The following is an 18,912-nucleotide window of genomic DNA, read 5'->3' as shown; positions in this document are numbered from 1 at the left end:
GATCCTGCCACCACTCCGGAAGGGCCCCCCCTCCGCAACCAGCATCCGGCCCGCGTCCTCTTCCTCCGATGAAGAAAGTTCCCCCTCCGATCAGGGAACGCCGACCTCCGGGTCCGCGTCACTTCCTGCTTCCGGAAAGTCTCACGATGACGCGGCGCGACCAACCGCGTCATATCTGGGCGCCTCTTCTTCATCCCGGCCACGTGGGACCGCCGCCATCTTGGCCATGCGGCCTTGCTCTCCTGGGCCGGCAGGACGCCGAGCCCGCACCGCCACCAGACCACCGCGGTCCTCCCTGCCTTGCCAGGCTGCATCCCCGGAGGGACCCGCCACAGCGATACTCCACCGGGGCCCCGCGCCACCAGAGGCCCCAGCTGCAGGTAAAGCCTCCACAAAGGCCGCATCCGCCCTAGGGGAGAGGGGGCTGCGGCTGGCAGGGAGCCTTCCTGGGACCTCCCGACTGGAGGCCCCCAGCATCAGAAGAGGCCCCCGCCCTAGCCTCCTCCAGCTGCACTTGAGGGCTGTGCCCCCTGCCAGCCACAGCCCCCCTTCTTTTCACTGCTTTCAGACCCCCCGCAGGCCGCGGGGTAGCCACCCCAGGCGAGGCCTCCCCTCTCAAGGCCTCACCTGGGTCTGAGCGGGGGCTGCGCTCCCTGGCAGCCGCAGTCCCCACTCCAGAACTCCGCCGGTGAAGGGGATTCCTCCCTAGACCCGGTCCAGCCCTAGGCAAGCAGCGCCCAGCTGACCTGCCAGGAGGGTCCCTTATGGGGCTCGCAGGGTGGCGCAAAGTTCTGCCAAAGGGTTCTGGGCTTAAGCTCACCGGAGCCCTAATTCTCCGAGGCCGCAGCCCCTCTAACCTATCCTGCTGCTGGTCCCCAGGAACCCCCCCAACCACTTCACCTACTCTATCCCGCAGCCAGGCTTCACCTTGTGAAGCTGCTGCAGCCCTAAGTTGCCGCATTAAGGCGTCAACAGACTCCATAATGCCTACCTGCACAATGTCCTGCTCTCCAATTTCTTTTCCCAAAAAATGTGCTGAGGATCCGTTACACCTTCCTTTTATCTCTTCCACTCCTCCCCTTAAACTTTTGACTCCTATCTCCTCTCCGACCCTCCCTTTCACTGCAACTCGATCCCACACTTGCTCTCCCCCCCCTTCTTCCGAGCAGCACGTGCCCCCTGTCATGTTGCCCCTTGCATATTCCCTGCTACGGGCCTCTCTCTAGATTATAAAGCTAAAGGAACATCCAAAAATATAAAACCACAGATAATAGGTAATCTTAAAGAACGTGGAGCTCTAATAGTGTAGAAAGCCAAGTCTATCCTAGATTTAATATCCAGCACATGCCTACTTGAAACCAGTCTACTTTTAAGTTAAAGCCCCATAAGATCTTAGACAAGACACATTTCTGTATCCATGGCTGCCAACATTTGTAAAATTTGTCAGTTACAGATGGAACATGAATAAGCAGTGTAAGGCCCCGGGCAGCACTAGTATTCACCAGACACCAGTCCCCCAATCTAACGCCACAGTCTTCACCCATAGCAAGTTGTCGCTCAGCCTCGGGATCACTGTTGGTGTTCGAAAACTGGTCGACCTTATATTCGACCCGGATATGGCTGTTCGAATTCGGGTAGACACAAACTGAATATCACGTGTTCGCAGGTTCAAATTCGGCACTCCCCCAAAATGCTAGGGCCCTCCAATAAGAGCAGGGTTGCTCTCCTCCATCTTTGTGGTGGCAGACAGCCGATTGGCTGTTTGTGACCACATGCCACACAGGCAGCCATTGGCCTGTATAAGCCCAGGGCATGCCTGCATTCACCACTCCTGACAGAGATCTGCTAGCAGACACAACCTCTCGTGCTGCTTGCATTGTCAAAGTAAAAAAAAAATAAAAGTGCTGTAGCTAGATAGTTAGACTGTGTGTGTGTTTTACTGTTAGTCATAGATAGATAGATAGATAGATAGATAGATAGATAGATAGATAGATAGATAGTGAGTCAGTCAGTGTGTTACATACACGCAGCCAGAGGCAGGGTACCCTGATGGCGTGCACACTATCACATTTGTACTGAGAGACAATCAGACAGACGCAGCAACGGACGTAACATTTATATACTGTGCTGCATATTACAAGCATCACCGCTGAAGGAAAGTGCCACATACAACACACACAGCGCACCTGCATTTTTTAGGTAAACCCCCCCCCAAAAAAAAAAAACAGTTTACTGTAAAAATTTACACTTTGTGAAGGATATTAGCTCCAAAGTATTTTGCAGGGTGTGAAGCCACACAAACATTTCAACTATGTCTAGCCAAAGAGGAAGGGGCAGCTTTTCCAGGGGTGGCAAAGCAGTATGGGTCTGTTTTTACCTGCAGACCCAAGAACAAGAAGCCAGCCAGACCTTAGACATTTTAGACCTGATGGTGGTGGTGTGCATCCATTATTACCAGACCTTAAACAACAGGTAGTCGAGTACATGACCCAGGCTGGGTCAAGTGATTGCACCAGCTCTTTCTCCCAGACACAGGCCTCACAGGGTTCCCAAACTATAGTCCCTGATACATCTGTTCCTCCTACTTCTTCCTCGGCTAGAAAGTCTTGTGTACAGCAGTACGTGGAGGAGTTCCACCGAGGGGTTGGGGAGGCGGAGCAGGACGCATTCCTTGAGGACGCATAGTTGTTTCAGTCATCTGACATAGAGAGTCAGTTCACAGGCTTTCCCTCCTCTTACTTTTCAACCCAACTCTCTGAGCCAGAGGAGCTACTTCAAACTGTCTCCAAAAGGCTTGCTACTAGGCAAGTCATAGTCGTCCATTGTTGGCAGCTGTCACCACAGCTGTGCCTCAACAACCGTCCCCAGTCTGCTGCCAGCAATTTGAGTGGGGCATGTACCCAAGCATTACAGTTTTCAGGCTCCACCAGCGGTGAGAAGGAGCTGCAATGCAGATCGGCTGATGTTTGCCTCATTGCTAGCAGTCAAGACCTGGCATCATTGCCATCCCCCACACCTTTTACCCCATCATCAAATATTTCTGTGGTTAGCATTAGCAGCATCCAACCCTCCATCCCCCAGATATTGGAGCGCAAGAGGAAATGTGGCCCAAATGACCCGAAAACAAAGCTAATCAATGCGGCAATTGCACAGCTGATTGCATTTGACATCCTTCCTTACCTGCTGGTGGACTCCATTGCGTTCCGTTACGCATTCCTCTGCGCGAACCCACAGTACGTTATGCCCAAGTGGCAGTATTTTGCACAAAAATTTGTTCCGGCTTTGCAGGAACACGTGCAGAGCAATGTGTCCATAGCCCTGCAGCACTCTGTCTGGCAAGGTGCACCTGACAACCGACAGTTGGTCGACAGTTGGTCGAGCAAGCACGGAGTGGGAAGGTAAATTTCCTACACAGCTCACTGGGTACCTTTGGTGGCAGGAGGGGAAGATGCAGCTGCAGGAAGGCCTGCATACCTAGTTCCGCCCAGAGCACATTGCTATGCAATATCCTCTTCGACCTCCACTTCGACCTCCTCCATTGACTCGTCTGCCTCAACCTCTTCCTCCAGGGACACATTTCCGTGGAGACCCAGCACCTCCCATTCACCAGCATCTGTTCACCGCCAGCAACAACCTGCAGTTTGCTATTTCGGTGCACAAGTCAGATGTTGCCACGCAGTCCTGAGGTTGCGAAGCCTGGGTTCCCTCAGCCACATGGGCGCAGCCATTCTAAGTGCCTTGCGGAAGCAGGAGAACAAATGGCTAACTCAGCACAGACTACAGCCAGGCAAGGTCGTGTGTGACAACGGGGCCAATCTGCTGGCAGCCCTGCGCTCTGAGAAAATCACACACGTACCTTGCCTGGCCCACATCATGAACCTCATAGTACAACACTTCCCTGGGAATTACCCAGGCCTCCAGCCGCTGTTGCTGAAGGCCAGAAAGTTGTCAGCGCATTTCCGCCGGTTGTACACAGCCAGTGCCAGATTGGTGGATTTACAGCAAAACCTCAATCTGCCGATGCACTAGTTATTTTGTGATGTGGCCACTCTCTGGAATTCCACCTTTTACATGCTGCAGCGGCTCGCTAAACAACAAAAAGCGGTGATGGATTATGTGGCAGAGTCTGTTTATTTCAGACAAATACCTACATTACCTTACTTCAGCCCTGCGGAGTGGCTGCAAATTAAGGACTTGTGCACTGTATTGGCACCTTTGGAAGAGGCGACCAGGATGATCAGCAGGGATTAGGCCTGTGTCAGTGACACCATCCCCATCATATGCCTGCTGGAACAGATGATGGTGGAGCTCAGACACGACACAGAGCGGATGCAGCAGGAAGAGATGACGTTTCAAACATCATCTCGGACATGTGTGCCTACTAGGCATAGTGCACTACAAATTCAGGAACCGGAGGAGGTGGAAGAGGATGAGAAGGAGATTACAGGCATGGGAGAAGGGGAGGAAGGGGCAGAGGAGGATATGGAGGGTACATGGCATCCATCCACCTAAACACAAGGCAGCATGTTCCATGGATGGCAAGACCAGGCGGAGGAGGATGACCCTGTGTTGCAGTTTGACCAACAGGATTGTGGGTTCAGAATTCCCTGAGCTGTGGGAATTTTGAGCCACATGACAGCTTTCATGTAGGAATGGATAGCCAAAAAATCCGTGCATACAACGCATAAAAACAAAGACTGACGACTACTGGATTGCTGCATTACTTGATCTACCTAACAAGCCTGAGATAGAACAACTCATCTTGCTCCAATACAGGGGACCTAAAATGCAGCACTATCAAGAAGTGCTTGTAAGGGACTTGTGCTCAGCCTTTCCATATACCAGCAGCAGCAGGGATCCCTACGGCAGTTCCACCAGCCATGGCAGCCAAACTACCTTAAGCGGCATGGAAGGCAGTAGCAGGAGAGGTGATCTATGCCAAACTATGCAGGCTTTTTTTGAGTGAAGGAAAGCCGCCAGTCATGCAGCAGTTGCCAATGACAGTCAAAAGCGCTACTCAGTCATGGTGCAGGAATACCTGAGCTCTACATGGGAAATCTGCAACCTGCAAAGCCAGGACCCACTGGGCTACTGGGTATCCAACCTTGAGCAGTGGCCAGAGCTGGCAGTACATACCATTCAGATTCTTGCCTGCCAGCCGCAAGTGTGTTATCTGAAAGAGCGTTCAGTGCAGCTGGGGGCGTAGTGAGTGACAAGCGCATTCGCCTCTCCGCAGAAAATGTCGACCAACTCACTTTTATTAAAATGAATAAGTCTTGGATCGGCAATGACTTCAACACCCCCTCTGCAGATTCTACTGATTAGTCAGCAACTGCTAAACAGCCTGCTGAAACCTTGACGGGAAGAGCACTTTCACAGCCTTCTGCATTTCCTTCCCCTCCTCCCCCTTGTGGCCCTCTACCTCTACTCTGTCCCTGAGGCCCATACCTTGCAATGTAGCTTTGTAACTGGCTCATTTTTGTATGAAGGACCTCCCTCGGGGCCCTCTGCCTCTATCTACTATATTACTTATAGGCCTATATCACTTGTAACGGAGCTGTGTAACTGGCAGATTTTTTCTGCCTTTTCTGATAGGTAGCAAAAGGTATCAGAATTAAATATCTGTATTTTTATGAAAGAAATACAGATTTTTTTTTTCTGCCATTTTTGATAGCAAGAAGTATCAGAAATAAATATCTGTATTTTTTCGAGCGAAATACAGAAATTCTTCTGCGTTTTTTGATAGATAGCAAGTGGTATCAGAATTAAACATCTGTATTTTTGGAGAGAAATACAGAAATAGTCCTCCGTACACAGCAATGTCTCCATTAGCTATGGTCCCTATACTGTCCATGTGAGGGGAAGCCTCAGCCCCTTCACATTTACCAATAGTTTGAGCCTCTACTGTCTTAACATTTTCATACTCCCACTTATCCTACACCTCTCATGTCTCTTCACAGTTGCAGACTAGAGTCAAGCTCAACAGGGACTTCTTTTCCCGCTGATTCCGCCAAGCCCATTCCCTTGGCTGTGGTTTCGCTAGATAGTAGGTAGGGACACTGGGAATCTCATTTATTCATTCATGCTCGTAACTAATTAGATGACAAGACATTTGGCTACCTTAAGAGAGTCATAGTTACTCCCGCCATTTACCCGTGCCTGCCCAGTACCCAGCTCTAGATGCCAGTTACAAATGCTGTCTATGCCGCATTTTACAAAGAGACAGCTAGCGGATAGGAAAAGGCAGTCCACTACACAGCATGTCTCCAATAGCTACAACCCCTACACTGTTCATGTGAGGGGAAGCCTTAGCCTCTTCACATTCATCAATAGTTAGAGCCTCTACACTGTCCATGTGAGGGCTTATTTTTTGACTGAAAGACCCCCCCCCCCCTTAGGGCCCTCTGTCTGTACTCCGAAGCCTGTGTATGGCTTGTAACAGAACGGTGAAACCTGGCGGCTATCTTTTGGACCGGAGGAACCCCCTCGTGGCCCTCTCTGCCTCTACCCGAAGGCCTGTATAAAATCTGGCATGTTCCCTTGACCGCCCCATAATATGGCCTTGCCAGCAACATAAAAAAGCCTTCCTGATTTTTTTCCTGACTGACAGTGTTGTGCAGAGGTGTGGGAGTCTTGACATGTCTTTTTAAATGAATTTTTAGGCTGTAGAAGCTCTATACAGCCCAGAACAATAACCCCAATTTTTCCCCCATTGACTTTAATAGTGTTCGAATTCAAAGTGCGATTACTCGATCAATATAGGTCTATTCGAGCGAATAGCTGTCGAATCGAATAGTGAGCTATTCGACCAACACTACTCAGGAGATTGGTTGCGTCTCCCAGCCCACAGATAAACAGTACAAGAAATACCAGGTTATCCAGAAAACAAGTCAAAGTCAAACACAGGAGATCAGTCCACCAAACGAGGTACAAAGGAATGGGCACAAGCAGAGTCGGGGTCACAGATAAAGGTCCGTCCAGTACAAGCGAATTGTTAGGGAACAGGCAATGGTCAGCAAAAGAAAAACACATAAAAATCTCTCCAGCACAGCTGAGCCCAGCTAGCCCTACAACAGGCACTGGGGACTGGGAGCAGACAGGCTATAAAGTCTCAGCAGCCAGTGGCAGCATGGGATTACACATCTGCCAATCAGCTGCAAAACAGCTCCCCCTCAGCTTTGCAGTCCCAGTGCAGGGGATGCCTAGAAGAAAAAGACATCTAAAGGGAGACAAGGATGCTTCAACCGCACAGCACTAAATCATAGAACCCCGATGCTGCTGCGAGTGCCGCCGCCAGGTGGAATAGGCTGAAAGCACTCTACTGCAATGAGACACTGCCTGGGATTGTCGGCCCAAGGGGCATCTCCTAACAAGCATCCTCTCATACCTACAATGTGTTTGAACTCCAAAAATATATCATAGAGATTTGAAGACATGATACACCCTCACATTAGAAATAGTGAGCCTAGCTGCCAACAGAATATGACATACTAATACCCTGAATTGAGGAAGGAAGTCAACTATACCGATGCTAAGAGGAGCCAAATCTGGGAATGGTAAAGCATTCCATGACATCTGAGCTTCATCTAAAGACCGAGTTCCAGAAGTTAGTTTGATTTTTACTTTGCCAAATAAAATGGAACAAAAAACCTACATTTTGATTGCATCTTCAACATAATAGGGATAAAAGAGGAGTGAATTTAGCCAATTTTGTGCAAGTGAAAAAAAATGTCGACGTTCCTCTAATGTATTACAGACCAGGAAGATGTGGGTATAGTAAAATGCTCTCATCTGGGCCATGAAAGCTGCCCAAGTCTTTAACCTACTGTACTGTGAAATGACTTTTATCTCTGCCCATACTTAATTTCCTTGTAGAAGGTTGTTAAAGAATAAATTCTTCCTTTGGAGCAGTTGGAGCATAACAAATAAGTTATACTTCCTTTCAATGGGATGGGGGGGTGTAGATGATGTTTGTGTTTATTTGAATATTTGTACAATGAGACAACATTATGTCAAAATCATGTTTACCAAAATATTCAAGGTAAAAATCTTTACTGCTTGTGTATTTAATTGAGAACAAAATTATTTAAAAACAGTCAATGGAAACCAAAATAATAAATCCACTGAGGATGGTATCTAACATCACAAGCTGAGTGAATTTCATCACAACAAATCATAATGTGGCTCAGTAGTATGTTGCTCCCCCCCCCCCCCCCCCCCCGCAATCCAGTCCAGTTAAATAATATTATTGTAAATGCATATGTGACTGTATGAACCCCCAACAACATCTGGACATGCTCCTGATGAGATGACAGGTATTTCCCTTGGGGAGCTCCTCCCAAACCTGGGTCAGTAAGCTCCATGACAGTCTGTGAGGCTAATTGCAGGAGTTAGATTTACTGGTTCATAATGTTCCAAAAAGTAATAATTTGGATTCATGTCTGGGGAATGTGGGGAACAGTAAATTAAATGATTACCTGCATCATCAAGAACTACCTACACCTTCTGGCCATATGGGGCTGGGCATTGTCCTGCTCTATGAGGACCTCAGGCACCATTGTACCAACATGCCATCTGACATTGGGTCTGAGGATACCTAACAGCAGTCATGGTACCATTCGCTAGCAAATGATGGGCTGATGTGTGGCCCTCCAATGATATGCCCCCCACACCTACTATCAGGGACCCCCCTGAATAAAAATCATCTTGCGGGTTGATGTTGCAAGCATTATTATATTAATTCAGATTGTGAGCATAGGTCCCACTACAGGACATTGGGCCTGGAAGTCATCTTGTAGCAATCTGGCAGTGTTCCTCCTGCTCCTCTTTGCACAAAGATGCAGTTACTGGTCTTGCTTATTATGACCCTGCCCAGCTCTTCTATGTAAAGGTCTGTCCCTGGTATCCCCTCAAACCTCCTAAGATGGCAGCGCGTAAGGTTGTTCCATCCTGGAGGATCTGGCTGTTTCCCCTCCTGTCCACCTGTTTTTGCTTTTATTTTGCACCAAAGAACATTTTTCATTTTTCATTATGAAATTATTCATAATTCTGGGGATTTTCATCCTGATACCTAACAGCAGTCATGGTACTATTAGCTATCAAATTATGGGCTGATGTGTGGCCCAGTGAGAGGTAGCTGAGGTGCTACCCATGTAGTGCTTGGCACTTTGACTCTTAATTCACAAAGATCTTCGTCAGATCTTTAAATGTCTGTCAATGTTCAATTCAATAGTTATTTTGCATAGACCCAATGAAACTGGTAAAAACCTATTGCTATAGTACCAGAAAATGAGACACACATACATAATGAAAAAGATAATGAGAATATAACACATAACCTATAACAGGTTGCAAAAAAACAGCAATATTATGTCTGGATCTCATAATTTCATCAATTTCATGGGGGCTAATCTGCAGAAATCCAATAGAGCTTGAATGAGTTGAATGGCATTTCTTCAATCAATAGGCCCCCAAACCATCATCACAAATAAGATAATTACATGCTAAGAAATGATAACTCCACAACTTCCTCGCAGTCCTTCAAGTTCAGAAGGCAGTCCAGAGGCATAACATATTTCTATTATTGGTCCCAAAGCACATTGGTCACAATTTCAACTATTGAATAAAGTATTTCCGCTACGACAAAAAGCCAGGTACCTGTGACCCATGCAGCTCAAAACAACTTTATTATTCTAAAACGTGGATGGAGTATCCTCATTGGTGTTGTACTAATAAATTCATTTTGAGTTACACGGGTTTTCCATTTGTGGCAGTGGAAAACTGTTTTCAAAACAGGTGGTAGAGGTCAATGAGGCAGATAGACTCTGCAGTGAATGCAATGCAGGTCCTGAGCGCTTTATCTCAATATAATTTTGTACTATTTGATAAACCTCCTGAGCGGTAACCCCGAGTCACACTCAGGGTATCTAAAAAAGTACAAAATAACCATTGGCGTCCTCTGATGTCCTTCCATCCTCTGGCCACGTCTTCTTTGCAAATCTGTCCCCCAGCAAGTGCGCTGATGTTCCTGTGAGTTCCCAGAGACGTTGGTGCGTGCGGCCATCGCTAGGGGCACGGCGGGAATTTCAAATTATTTTCTATTGCATTCAATAGAAACTAACTGTATTGAGTACAATACACTATAAATTTTCATGAAAGACAATGTACTGCTTTTAGACATAAATCCAGGGAGATATGAACCACCCAGGACGTTAAGTGAAGACTGAGTAAAAGTATCCTTGATTTTGAACTCTATTAAAGAGTTGTCCAATCTGATTAGAGCAGTGTGCTTCATTTTTCTTCAATCCTATGTCTAAGCAAGTAATTGTGAAGTGGGTAATGATTTTTTTTTCCTTTTTTTTACAAAAATAAAACATAGTCAAAACTTGGGTAACCATAAGCTGGTCTTTGTGCATCAACAAGCTGCAAGGTGCATGAGCGCAGCATGGTGAGCTGTTTTGGGTTGCATTTAACTTATACCCTTTTGAGTTTATATATGTGACTAAGTTATTCAAGGAAAAAAATACACACAATACAATTATGGTCCTGAATTCCATTATATCTCCTTCTCAGTTCTAGCCAGGCAGGGCTAAAATCCATACCTGTAGTTGGGTGGCACTGGATACAAGCTTTGGGTTTGATCAGTTTAGACTGTTCATTTAGCAGAGTGAAATATTCCCGGAGGAAAATTTTTACTTAGAAATTGTGGTAAAAAATGTACTTAGTAAATATTACTCAATTTAATATTTATGCAGATAGAATATGTCAAGGAATGTAACGTCCCTGGTAATGCAGCTCCAAGGATAATTAGATGGAATCTACTACGAAAAAGAATGGAGAACTAGAATATTTTTTATGTCCACAAAATGTGACATCATTCTTCGTTCCAGGGCTAAATCCTAAACAGGGACTATATATATTCCATTTTTAACTACTCATGATACCATATTGCCCTGCAAACAACTTAATAATAGGTATCAAAACACGTCACAGCTCAGTTCAATTTTCTCCTTTTTAAAATTTTGTCCAACATTCACAGTAGTCATATTCTTCTATGAAAAAGTTTCCAAACAGCAATGATCAAATCTTCAAGCTTCAAGACTACTGTATACTTAAACATGCTAATTCACTGAAGACAAATATTTAAAAAGTGCACCCAAAGAATTGCTCCATTTGGCCACTTATGACCATGCTGTCTTCTATTGATTCAGGTAAGGCTCTATCACAAAACAAAATCCCCATCAACAAATGTTTCAGGATTACACATTTCCAGGTTCTGGTTACATGTGCAAAAGCACCGCAGTGCTTCTTAGAATCTTCATGAACAATCATGGTTTTCATTGTTACCCTGCAGAATTTTCAGTACATCTACACCTTCATATTTCACTATACCTTTCACCATTTGTGAATGTTTGCATTAGATTATACATGAGGTTATGCATATGTTTTTATGATGAGTTTATGATTTTATTTGAATATTAGAAGCACAAAAAGTCTCATTAATATTATTTCATTGTTTGTAGAACAGATAGATTTTGCATCAGGGCCACCCGATCGTACAATGGTTATGTCACCCCTAGGCCTTCAGCTCATTCCAGGAAATAAATGCTGTTTATGGATGGTGGCTGAACATAGGTGGTATCAATATTTGAGAAAGCTCTAAAGTTCAGGTGCCAAATTCACTTCAAAATTTCTAGAGTGTTTATTTCTTAATTATATAATTGGGTTTTTAAGACACCAAATATAATTTCCCATCTTATAACATCAAATGTTTATAAAAAAATGTTTTTTATTTTTGCATTAAAAAGTGGACATAAGATAAAGGGTTAACAATTTTTGATCCACAATTATAGTAAGGATGTTATAATAGTTGTCCCATTGTTCATTTCTTGACACATTTCACAAAAAACATTGTTTCCTCAGGAGGCAAGGTGTTACCACTCCACCCGCAGATCATCTGTCCAGCAGCCTGCAGCATCCTCAGCTTCCCTTTAGCTGTACAAAGGTATACCTTTCTTAGCATCCTCTGCACTTTCTCTGAGGATGTGCTTAGCTGTAGGGATGAGCAAGAATGCCTTTGACATTCTCACAAAAATTTCCTCAAACTTTTCATTGGTTCGTGAAAATGTTGGTGAACCAATCTTGCGGACCCATCGGAAGATCGAGGAAATCATTACAGGAGGAGTACCCTTGCTGCATTCATAAATTCATGAATGTAGCCATGGGAATCCTCCTGTGCATGATCCCCGGGCACTAGAGGCTAAATGAGGGCAAGGCCTCATTTAAACTCTAGTGCTTGGGGAGGCAGAAGGATTACCGTGGCTGCATTCATGAATACAGCCGTGGTACTCCTCTTGTCAGTGAGTTCCACGGCTGTGCTCATCAATGAATGCAGCCGTGGGAATCATTACAGGACGATTCCCACGGCTGCATTCATTCATGATGAGCACAGCCGAAGGACTTCTCTGATCTTGGATAGAGAATCTCTATCCAAGAACACATACTACAGGGCTCTTGCAGGTCCCAAAAAATTCGCTCAGCCTCGGGAGACTGGTTGCCTCTCCCAGCACTCGGTTGCCCCCAGGAATTGGTGTGCAAAGGATGGTGTCTGGAGATAGGCCGGCAGTTGTCCTGGAGCCCACAAATGCAGAGGACAGAATACAGGGTACAGAATGTCAGGAAATCCAAAAACATTCCGAAGAAAAGAAAAACAGGAAATCAGTCCATCAAGCGAGGTACAAAGGGAAAACCACAACAGAGTCAGGGTCACAAGGAAAGGTCGGTCCAGGCTGAGTTCAATTGGGATGGCACTAACTGCCAAAGGTCAGGAACAATGGATGCTGGGGATGCCAAAAATACATCAGGTTGCGCAACTAAAAGGCTATCTTAGTTCTCTTGGCTGCTGTAAATGACATTGCTGGACAGAACATTTCCTAACATTACCCCCCCCCCCCCCCCCCGAAGAGGGGCCTCCGGACCCTCCACCCGGAGCTTTTCAGTCTTACCACTTTGCACCTTAGTCTGATACCCAGAAGCACTCTTTAATTTTTGCAAAACTCGAGACCGGGGTTTGTCAGGAGTGGGCAGTGGCTGGAGGGTTTTAGCTGGTGCTATAAAAGGAGATTTACTAGAGTGGATAGAATCGGAACAATGTCTAGCTTCAGGGAGACTCAGAGGTAGGGCATCTGCTTTGACACTCTCATGGACACTATCAACACACAGAGGCAATGAGTTTGCCAAACACTTCTCGCCACATGCATTCCCCCATCTTATAATGCTAAGATTCCAAATCAATTAAAGGGTTATGCTTACCAGCCTTTGCAGTCCTAAAATTACTGGGGATGAAGGAATGTCTAGCAGAACAAACATAACATTTCTGAGTGGGCAGTACCCACCCTAACCAAAACCCTAGGAGTTGTGGATGTTGGTTTTCCCTGTTGCAAAGGGGAATCATCAATAGCCAATACACATATAGGTTCAAACAAGTTAACAACTGGAATTCAAAGAGAGCAGGCCAAAGATATACCCAAAAAATTACTGGCAGCACCGCCATACAGGAATGCCTGGCAATGCTTAGCAAAAGAATTCCAGGCAATTTCAACTGGTAACAGGACACGATTAGACTTTAATGGAAATACCTGTGTGCCTAGGTGGGTATCTAGGGGCCCACCTAGGCACTGAAGTTTCCCTGGCTTCTTCCGAGGACAGAATTGCATGAAGTGACCAGGTTCTCCACAATACAGACACAGCCCTTGTGACCTTCTCTTTAACCTTTCTGTGGCTAACTGCCTGCAGGAGCCCGACTGCATTGACTCCTCTGCCGGAGACGGAGGGGGACTGGGCTCAGAGGTGATAGGGGGTCCTGAGGGTGTAGCAGATATAAATAGTCTTTCCTTGTGGTGCTCACGAAGCCCGCGGTCAACCCTGATTGCCAAATGGATATTCTCATCCAAGGAATTCGGCAGTGGGTGATTCACAAGAGTATCCTTAACAGAATTGGATAGGCCCAAGCGAAACTGACTGCAGAGTGCGGGATCATTCCACTATAAACTGATGGCCCAGCTGTGAAACTCTGCAGCATATTCCTCCACTGGCCTGTGACCTTGTCGAAGTCCACAAAGTTTTGCCTTGGCAGTTAATGCCAGGTCTGGGTCAGCATATAGAATCCCCATAGCCTTGAAAAAAGAGTCCACTGAGGAGAGAGCTGGATCCCCCTCAGGCAGGTTAAAGGCCCAGGTCTGAGAATCCCCTTGGAGAAGAGAGATTTTTAACCCCACTCAACTGTGCCAGATGAGAGCGGCCGCAGCTGGAAATATAACTTGCAAGCATTCATGAAATTTGCAAACTTTTGGCGTTCACCTGTAAAATTTTCTGCAAAGGAATCTTGGGTTCCACAGAAGGGGCCGGTACAGCAGGATCCAGATTCTGCCTCTGAAGCTCCTGAGCAGCCACACACTGTGCCAACTGGTTAACAGCATCTGTCAGGAACTGAATTTGTTGGTGGAGATCCTCCATAACTGTGGGTAGCTTTGTTTTGGCCTGGTATAATCTAAGGCCCGGGTCAATACCGGTATTCCCCAGACACCAATCCCCCAATCTATCACCGCAGTCTTCGCTTACAGCAGCCACCACTCAGCCACGGGAGACTGGAGACTTCGAGCACGTGCTCCTAGGACTTGGTGCACAAAGGGTGGTGTCTGGAGATAGCCCAGCACTTGACCCGGACCCCACAAATGCAGAGTACAGAATGTCAGAAAATCAAAAAACATGCCAAGGTCAAAAACACAGAAAATCAGTTCATCAAGCGAGATACAAAGGGAAAGCCACAAGCAGAGTCGGGGTCACATGCAAAGGTAGGTCCAGGCTGAGTTCAAACGCAATGTCAGTAATAGGCTAAATTCAGGAACAGAGAAACACTCAAAATCACTCTAGCACAGGTAAGCCCAGCAGACACTATAACAGGCACTGGTGACTGGGAGCAGAGAGCCTTTAGCTCAAAGCAGCGCAGCAGGACCAAGTCAGGAGCTGATCAGCCTCTAGAATCCCCTTAAGCTGTACGCAGCCCAACAATGATGCTGGGGATGCCAAAAATACATCAGGCTTCACAACAAAAGGGAAGCAGAGGCTTCTGCTATCTTAGTTCTCTTGGCTGCTGCAAATGACATTGCTGGACAGAACATTTCCTAACAAGATCCTACTAAGTTCTTACACAACAATGTTGGACTCTTATCTTGATACTTTTTAGAGGAAGGGTATGTTCCACATTTCTGCAGCTCTTGCATTGTATATTTCATATGTCAAACATCTTCAAATCCTTCCTTTTCTAAAGAGTAACTCCTCCATCATATACTCAGCTTCTGTGCAGTCTGCCGAGAGCGGACATTGGACAACTGTTATAACATTCTTACTATAATTGTGGATCAAAATGTCTACTATTTGATGCAAAAATAAATTGTTATTTTATAATCATTTGATGTTATAAGTAATGATAATTGGTGCCTTTAAAATAAAATTACATAATTAGGAAAAAATCATTAAACAAAGATGGTGTCGACTTTCTATAGAGAAAAGCAGATAAATCATATCATGGATTATAGAATTAGAAGCCCCTGGTTGCCCTACACCAGTCCTCGATGGTCAAACACAGGAATTTTCTTTGTATACCAAATATCACCAAATGTACTGCAGGACATTAGGAAAATACTAAACATGTACATATTATTAATATTAGACAGTATTTTTAAAGCACCATCATATTATGCAGCACTGTACAAAGTCCATAGTCATGTCACTAACTGTCCCTCAAAGGAACTCACAATCTAATGTCCCAACTATAGTCATATGTCATTAATGTAGTCTATGGTCAATTTAGGGGGAAGCCAATTAACCTAACTGCATTTTTTTGTGATGTGGAAGAAATCAGAGTACCCGTAATGTATGGGCAGCATGTATGGGCAAAACCCATGCAGACACAGGGAGAACCAGCAAACTCCATGCAGATAGAGCCCTGGCTGGGATTCAAACCTAGGACCTAGCACTGCAAAGGCCGGAGGGCTAACCCCTGAGCTACCATGCTGCCCATACATTTTCTGGCCCTCCAGGATTGGCATTGGACAAACATGGATTAGCCTTTATGTTGTAGAAATATAAGAGTTGGAGTGGTTAAGTAGTTTAGCAAAAGACAGAGAGGGCTTATATCATGGTTGCAGTATCACAAGACTAGCTAGAACAGCTAGTGTGGCTGTTAGAAATAGATTGCTAGGTACATTCCCCAGAACCCATTTAAAAATATGACCTGGACAGGGCTTCAAAAGTTGTTTGCGAATTGTATTCTCTAACGCAGTCCTTCAAGTAACTTTCAGGTCTTTAGGGTATCCCTGCTATAATTGCTATACTATATCCTCAGTTCCCACTTTTTTAGTGTGGTGGTCAGTAAGAAGAATGCCTATTGAATTGTTGACCATTAGGAATAATGTCACCTTTACAGATAGACAAGGACAAAGTAATTAGCACTAATTGCCTATTGCAAAGGAACCCCTAGCAAACCCTGTCTTTTGCCCCATGGTGGCCAGAGATCCTAAAAACAGTGAATGAAATATAATATGATCTCTATAATGTATAATATATGTATAATATGTTGATAACATTTCATTTTAATATTTTTAATAAAGCAGGAATGTATTTTAGATTGTAATCTTGAATTATTATTATTAATATTATTATTAATAATTAAAAAAAAACAGTATTTATGTTTTGCCAACATATTACGCAGTGCTGTACATCAAAAGAGGTTGCAAATGGCAGACAGATACAGACAGTGACACAGGAGGAGGAGAGGACCCTGCCCAGTAGAGCTAATAAATCATTCTTTAGAGACCTAAAACAACAGGGATTGTTAAGAAAATTATCATCACTGCAGGCTATATATATTCACTTAATCTGTATTCATTTCATGTACTAGATCACATATGAAGAACGATCCGTGCATAAATGGTTTACACATGGAAACAGGTGTTTAGAATTATTGGCTTTTGCAAAATGTCTTGTGAGCTTGTTTTTTAGGAGCATCCAGAAATTGGGCATTTTAACACAGCCAGTATGAACTGATCACATTACTACCAGACTACCAGTCAAGGTGACCTCAGAGATGTGTGGACATGTAACAAAAATATACCAAAAAGCAAAATCCTTACATCAGATTCTGAACCCTAGGATTCCTCCAGAGGTTGCTAGGGGTCCCTAAGGAGTTAGCAATTTGTACCTCTTAGATGAAATTACTAACATCAATAACCTTTTTGGCTATCTGTAGAGGCAACATTCTACCCAATGGCCAGCAATGTATTCTTTCCAATAATCAGTGCATGTACAGTGAGTTGTGGATATAATAAAAATAAAAGTGGTTCCCTTAGAACCACTTAAAGTTAATTCAAGGTTCACCAATGTTATAAAAAAAAAGCCTTATTCCCTTATCATAAGGAATATGATTCGCAAACAACTTCCAAAGCCCTGTTCAGTTCATTGCTTTGTTATACAACTGCTATGCAGTTTTTACAGAACAGTTTATGCTTAATCATACATTTTATGTTTGCTATTGAAAGCAACTCTAGATGCAAGTTTCTGCTGGTTTTGTATTACTTTAAAAAAATATTTTATTTTTATGCAAACAGTGATCAAGTACCCAAATGTAACCTGGTATCAGCATCTTGAGAACATGTTGATGGAATGGGAGAGCAAGAGATGACCTTACTATTCTATTGCTTCCTCTTTCACTCCTTCGCTTCTTGTTTTCTTTCACTTCTTCTTCCTTGCTAGACTGAGATGTATTGTAGAGCTCTGTGAAGACAGAAATATAATCCTCTTATCAGGTATGACAGGTTTCCCTTCTATAAAAGTGAAACCCTGTAAAAGTGAAAAATCGGTTATAATATGTATTGCATTTTATTGTACTATTTTCAGATTTTAAGCTTTTATCTAAAAATGTATGTAAATCAAACATTTATTGACTATTTCATCATTAAAGGGATATCAGATAACCCAGATCTGCAGCTTCCCATCTTCCTTGTGGTTCTTCTCATTTATTTCATCACTTTGTGTAGTAACCTAACTATTCTTGTTGCTTGTCGGGACCCCCAGCTCCATACCCCCATGTACTTCTTCCTGGGCAATTTGTCCATAGTAGACATTTCTTGTACTACAGTATCCCAGCATAAGATCCTCACCAATTTCATCACCGGTAACAAAGTGGTCTCTTTTTTTGCCTGCATGGCACAGATGTTTATGTTTGGCTCATTACAGATTCTTGAGTTGGTCATTCTGACAGCCATGAGTTATGACCGATATTTGGCCATCTGTAAACCTTTGCATTATCACACTATTATGAATCCTAAAACGTGTGTTCTGTTGGCTGCTTTCTGCTGGTGCTTTGCCTTTTTGGAAGTCTTACCCCCAGTGGGGGTAGTATACAGCTTTTCTTGCTATACAACTAATGAAATCAACCACTTCTTTTGTGATATTGTCCCTTTGACCCAGATTTCTTGCAATGACACAAGACTCGTGGAAACTCTTTTCTTCATAGAAGCCTTGTGTCCTATGATGTTCACCCCGTTTCTTCTTACATTTGCTTCCTATGTTTTTATAATAGCTTCTATTATGAAGATCCGCTCCAGTTCTGGACGACTTAAAGCCTTCTACACGTGTTCCTCCCACCTTACAGTTGTTGTACTGCTGTACACTACATTATTCAGCCAATATCTGACTCCAAACCTAGGTACGAATTGCGCGTCCAAAAATCTTTTTGCCCTGTTTAACACTGCTGCTCTTCCAATGCTTAATCCTCTGATCTATAGCTTGAAAAATAAAGATGTCAAGGCCGCTCTCATGAGATGCAAGGGGAAGAGCAAAACACACCTTTAA

General features: G+C 44.4%; 1 protein-coding gene across 1 annotated transcript; it reads left to right on the top strand.

Moving 5' to 3' along the window:
* Window positions 1-17,976: 17,976 nt before the first annotated feature.
* LOC140343876 (olfactory receptor 6C3-like) lies at window positions 17,977-18,912 on the top strand. Its single transcript, XM_072430779.1, has one exon. The coding sequence runs from the start codon at window positions 17,977-17,979 to the stop codon at window positions 18,910-18,912; it is 936 nt and encodes a 311-aa protein (XP_072286880.1).

Source organism: Pyxicephalus adspersus, chromosome Z (assembly GCF_032062135.1).
Source record: "Pyxicephalus adspersus chromosome Z, UCB_Pads_2.0, whole genome shotgun sequence".
In the NCBI taxonomy this organism is placed as follows: Eukaryota; Metazoa; Chordata; class Amphibia; order Anura; family Pyxicephalidae; genus Pyxicephalus; species Pyxicephalus adspersus.
This window is presented reverse-complemented; position numbering and strand designations above follow the sequence as displayed.

Excerpts from the sequence above, each read along its gene's own strand:
- LOC140343876 (XM_072430779.1), top strand. The coding sequence starts at position 17,977 with ATGTATGTAAATCAAACATTTATTGACTATTTCATCATTAAAGGGATA.